Genomic DNA, 6,046 nt, shown 5'->3' with positions numbered 1-6,046 from the left:
TAGAGTGCCGTTGAGACAATATTTACAGGGTTTAAGAATAGTTGGTAATAAAAAAAACGACTAATTTGTTATGTAAATGTGATAAACATAAGAACCAGGCTTGTGCAAAATTCCAGAATTTAATTGAAACTGGCTCTTAAATTCCAATTCAATTCTTGAATTTCACTTGCATATCAATTGAGGTAGCAAACAGGAAGCAGAACTGCAATTCAAATTGTTCATAACCCTGATAAGAACAGGTTCCCTCTCTCCTCAAATTGTACAGGCAGTCACATAGTCTCCCTACTCTCTCTCTCTCTCTCTCTATCTCTCTGTCTCTCTCTCTCCTCACTGTGCACTTGATCAGCCTTACTTCAGGGATTTTCCAACCCTACCCCCTTCTCTTTCTCTGTAGCTAAGTTCATGATGCCATATTTGTTGTCATTAAGCGCGTGTCCACTGTCACCTGAGCACCCCTGAGGGTACGCACCCACACACACACACACACACACACACACACACACACACACACACACACACACACACACACACACACACACACACACACACACACACAGAGACAGACAGACACACACACACACACACACACACACACACACAGACAGACACACACACACACTCAGACAGACACACACACACATGCTCAGAAACATATCATGTGCACGTATGCATAAATAATACAGACAGACATACTCGTGTACACAGGCATGCATCACCTGCAACCATGCTCAAGCAAACAGGCGAACAAATAAACGGAGACGCTTATGCTCAGTATGACTTCAGCTAGTTTGTAGTGTGTCAGAACATTTATTTAACGGTTTAATGATTTAATGATATACGGATGTGCCTTATGCTTCAAGTGTTTTGGCCTGTCCCCTAAGCACATGACAGAATCCAACACCATATCAGGCTTTTGATTGGCTTGAAGAAAGCAGTAAATCAGGGAGTGAAATACTGCTGGGTCACAATGCTACACTGGTGCAGTCATCTCTCAGGTCAGAGCTATTTATAGACTTCACCTCCTCCCAACCAGTACTCAGATTGGTCACCCCAGATTTCAGTTTCCTGTTCGAACAGAGGTCAAGGGTCATTAGTACAAAGAGATCAGCACCAGACGTGATTAATCATGATTCTATTTAGATTATATATCTCATACAGGTGGGAGAGAAGAGTACCTACTAAAACAATAAAGTTAAATCAATACATTGCTTTACATGCCAAAACCATATGGCAAAGGGTCATTTTACAATCAGGCTTTATTGTTGTTCATTGCATTATCTTCATGCAAAAAACAAAATATAAGTGGTCATGGTTATATTATTTAGCTGACACTTTCAACCAAATCTATTTACAACAACTGACAATGACAGTGAGAATTACAATAACATTAAGAACATTAATTATAGTAAAACAAACCATTCTAAAACAGATAGTTCTGTCGTGCCTAATAACGCCCTTAGCTGTTCTAAAATCAGTGTAACATACGGCCTCTCTGGGCTTATTGCTTAAATTAAGAACTTAATAATAGAAAACTACTACTACCACTACTACTACTACTACTGCTACTACTACCACTATGTGTCCTTTTAGTGTCCATAGCCATGTTATTTTCCACTTTTGTTTTAAAAAAAATGTCCAGACACTGCTATTACTAATCATTAATATTTCACGCAAGCATACTATATTTGAGGGACACAGATATATATATATATATATATATATATATATATATATATATATATATATATATATATATATATGTATGAATCTTGTGTCAGATAAGGTCTGATATATGATATATATCACATATACAGTATATATATATATATATATAACACCAGGCAGCTAATAGTGAATTACAATAGTCCAGGTTGGAGATGACCTTGGCCTGAACAAGAAGTTGTGTGGAATCTTGTCGGTCAGTTACTCTCCACCGGCTCCCTATAGTGGCAAGAATTAAATGTAAATCTCTCACTTTGGCCTATAGGACACTGACTGGATCTGCTCCGTTATTTTAATTCAATGATCAAGATGTATACATGCCCAACCGCCCACTGCGGTCTTGGTTGCTTTGTTGGTGATTGTGTTTTTGATGGTACAAATGGGCTTGTTTGATTGCTCGCTGTGGGAAATCCCCTACCTATATCACTAGGAATTTAACACCTCTCCTGTGTGTATCTGATATTCTGTCAGCAAATACAACATCATATCAAATGAATAAGCAAGCAGTGTTAAACACATAGATACTGTTTTGATATATATATATATATATATATATATGGATTTTATAGCCTATTATAAAGTAACTGGGTTAGGCAGTCTAATTGCTGTGCCCTTTAAAGTGACAGCAAACGCTGGTTATATATTTTCTTTGTTGGCTAATGTGCTGCAGACCATGTGGAAACCATGTTTTAACACATACTGCCCAACCTTTCTAATTAATCTATAAGAAAATAGAGCGGGTAGGATAACACCCCTTATTCTCGAAGTTTTTGTCTTTGATTAAGTAACCTTGATCGGGCAAAACGCTATCTGCTTGTCTTCCCTAGCCGTGGCGTTTTTCTCCAAGCAATGCGCATGAGCAGTAACGTCTGTTCAGTCGGTAACAGTAGAATGCCGATGTGGCTTTTCCTTGAGCCTGTTTAGCATTGTTTTAATTGTAAGAAAATATAAAAATGGAAGTATTGCTTTTGTGTTTGATTTCAATCTTAGGGTCTGTGGTGGCAAACCAAGACGAAAGGTTACCTAATAAATGCGAAGGTGAGAATTTTTCTACAGTAGTAGTTCTGCACGGACCTTTCTACTACTACTACTATCCTATCCCCTCCTGGCTGAGAAACTTTGTAACATTATAACTATTCCATTCCTTCCTATGGTCCAATAGCTATGCAATCATGGTTTATCAGTCCGTTTCTCCGTGTGCATGTGTGAGAGGGTCTGATGCTCTTGACTTGTTTAACTGTCTTTCTTTCTTGAGCGATGGGGACATGGACATGGTGTCAACATTAATGGTTCTCCTCCACTAACTAACTGCTGGGTGTTTTTTACCAGTCTGCAAGTACTTGACGGTGGAGTTGCAGGCCACGCTGGACAGAAGTAGCAGGTCAAAGGAGGTGCTGGAGGTTGGAGAGGTGTTGGACACGGGAAAACGCAAGCGCAAGATCAAATACAACACATCGTAAGTAAGCTAATAACTAAGGTTACTGGCTGTGTCAGGATATTGAGTAATAAGCTTGAGTTCGAATTGAAGATCGTTGAAAAGTAACTCCTTAGAATCAGTTTAATGGTTGAAATGAGAATATTTAGAAGAATGTCTACCATGTATTTACATTTTTACAGCAAAAGAGGTTTACATTACATCCATAATGAAACATCCAGCATTGTGCCCTTGAAGTTGATTGATAATGTCTTGCAAAACAAGTCTTAGAAGATTACAAAGATGCAGTTGGATTCATTCTGTTTTGTGTTTGAATGGGTCTTCAGGGAAACGCGTCTGACAGAAGCTGTTGACAACATATGCGAGGGAATACTGCAGTACAGTGTGCATGCTGAGAGACCGGGGAGTTTGCGATATTCCAAGGTATCATCATCATCATCATCATCATACAGCTCTGGGAAAAATGAAGAAACCACTGCACATTTTTCTGATGTCATCCTATGGTTGCTGAGCGACTTTCAAATGAGTTGATGTTCATATTCAAATGTGCAATGGTATCTTAATTTTGAACATGACTGTCAACTCATTCGAATGTCATCAGACATCCATTTTCCAGAGCTGAATATATATATTTATTTATTATTTATTTATTTATATATATATTTATTTTTTTAATTTCTTACAGTCTGTTGTATGCCTTTTTGTCATCTTTTTGATGTTCATGTTGTTCTGCAGATTTGTAAAACATGTATTCCCTGTATAGGACATAAATAGTACAATGATCTTGTTGTTAAGGGCACCAGTCAGACTATGGCTACACTGAAGAACTTAGTGAATAAGGGTGTGAAGGTGGAGCTGGGTATACCCTTTGAGCTCTGGGATGAGCCCTCAGTGGAGGTGGCAGACATGAAGAAACAGGTATGTGTCCTTTATATCATTACGGAAAGAAAATTGAATGTGATTTTGAGTCCTTTAACAGGCGACTTCGATAGAAAGACATTTATTGATCCTTTCAGAAATTCTTCTTGCACCATACAGCTCATCAGATAGATAGACAGACAGACAAACAACAGACCACAGGCAGCAACAGGACCACAAAACCCTCCCTCACCCCCACACAACAACAAAGCACAACACCAAGTATATCTACATTATCAAATAGTAAAGTGCAGTATCATTAGTGTGTTATCAATAGTAAGGTGCAACATCATCAGTGACATTTTAAAATGATAACAAAGTACAGTATTATCACACAGAAAGTGGATGAAGTCATTTTCCCTAACTTACTCAGTAGTGTAATGCTGGTAGGAATAAATGATTTGGTTGGTGCAAACCGTTGTTTTGTTTGTTTGTAAGGATGTCACTCTATATCTTCTGCCTGATGGCAGCACCTCATACGCCTGGAATTGTTTGGAAATTCACATTTTTTAATAAGAGTACACACATTGCTTAGTCTCTATCATTAAGGCTGACTGACCCACACATTGTCGGAAGCTGTGATCCCCAACAAAGGTGCTTGAGCTTTAAGTTTCCCTCCAAAAGAGTTGAGAGTGTCTGTTGTGTCTCACTTGTCTGTGTGCGTGATGTAGTGTGAGACCATGCTAGAGGAGTACGAGGAGGTGGTGGAGGACTGGTACTTCCATCACCAGGAGGAGAGGCTGGAGAGGTTCCTCTGCCAGAAACATGTCTTGAAGAGTTCGGAGCAAGGTGACACACACATATACGCACACACACACACACACACATATACGCACACACACGCGCACGGACACACACACAGAGATACACACACACACACACACACACACACACACAGAGGAGTCAGATGCTCAGTGTGGTCAACACCAATAAAGATTTATTAATGAAAACAAACGTGTAAACATAAATATTCTATTGTATGTAATCAAATGAGGTGAAAAAGTGATAAAGTTGGTTCCCATGCAGTCTCCCCTAATGAGGCTTTTCTTCTTAATTTTCACCCTTTGACAGAATGCCTGGAAGAGGAGTGGAAGGGGGACCCTGGACTGACGCGAGCAGAACCGGAGACAGCACCCAGTGACATTGGACAAGGAGAGGGTGGGAAGACCCACGATGCTGGAGAACTTTGAAATCAGTGACTCGCCCAAAATTTCTGAAATATACCCCTAGTCTTTTCTCAAACACTACCAAAAAGTATGAGTGAAACAAGATGGCTAAATGTGATGACTGTTACAGATTAGGGGCTGTTCACACCAAGAAAGATAACTACAATGATAACGGCAAAAAGTGTTGCTCTAACTAACATGAGTGACAATGTCCACACATAAATTGTAATAAGCACAACATGAAGAATGTTATTGTTGGGGATCACTTTCAGAGCGATTTTGAGAATGATAAAAAGCTGACAGCCAATCAGAATCCATCAAATTTTAGACATCACATTCATCATCAAAACTTTTTATTGTTGGTCATAATGGATGCTTTTATCATTAGTTAGTTATTATCTTTATCATTCCTGGTGTAAATGGTCCTTTATACCTAAAAAACTATTTAAACCAGAACACATTATGTTCGTATGAACACATGGTACTTTGTAAACTATGTTTACTATATTCATTCAGACATTTGAATACTTTTGGACAGTGAGGAATTTACATTTATTTTTGTTGCTTTTCACTATGCAGATTTGCACAGAAAAGGGCCATATTGTTTACATTTACACTGAGAAATTGGATCTCTCTGTACTCTAACTCATTTTTATCCAGGATGCCAAGAGAACATTGTTTTACCTCTGTGCCTTAAATGTCATCAGCCCTCTGGTTATTGTGATTTATGTTGTTTGTTTTTACAGTTTATACATTTTAAATAAAGCGTGTTCTCAGATTACCTACACTAATGTGAGCATGGGTG

The 6,046-nt window shown here is 38.6% G+C and overlaps 1 protein-coding gene across 1 annotated transcript; it reads left to right on the top strand.

The window, feature by feature from the left end:
- The first annotated feature begins 2,585 nt into the window (after positions 1–2,585).
- cnpy4 (canopy FGF signaling regulator 4) lies at positions 2,586–6,026 on the top strand. Its single transcript, XM_042070584.1, has 6 exons — positions 2,586–2,760; positions 3,052–3,178; positions 3,484–3,580; positions 3,953–4,075; positions 4,747–4,864; positions 5,147–6,026. Exons 1-6 carry the CDS (start codon positions 2,676–2,678, stop codon positions 5,263–5,265), a joined length of 669 nt encoding a protein of 222 aa, XP_041926518.1. The 5' UTR covers positions 2,586–2,675; the 3' UTR covers positions 5,266–6,026.
- Positions 6,027–6,046: the final 20 nt, after the last annotated feature.

The sequence above is a fragment of the Alosa sapidissima genome, chromosome 18, assembly GCF_018492685.1.
Source record: "Alosa sapidissima isolate fAloSap1 chromosome 18, fAloSap1.pri, whole genome shotgun sequence".
NCBI classification, from domain to species: domain Eukaryota; kingdom Metazoa; phylum Chordata; class Actinopteri; order Clupeiformes; family Clupeidae; genus Alosa; species Alosa sapidissima.
The sequence above is the reverse complement of the archived record's forward strand: the minus strand, read 5'-3'. Positions and strand labels throughout refer to the sequence as shown.

Excerpts from the sequence above, each read along its gene's own strand:
- cnpy4 (XM_042070584.1), top strand. The coding sequence starts at position 2,676 with ATGGAAGTATTGCTTTTGTGTTTGATTTCAATCTTAGGGTCTGTGGTG. Across the intron at positions 2,761-3,051 it reads GTTACCTAATAAATGCGAAG|TCTGCAAGTACTTGACGGTG; the intron begins GTGAGAATTTTT and ends GTTTTTTACCAG. Across the intron at positions 4,865-5,146 it reads CTTGAAGAGTTCGGAGCAAG|AATGCCTGGAAGAGGAGTGG; the intron begins GTGACACACACA and ends ACCCTTTGACAG.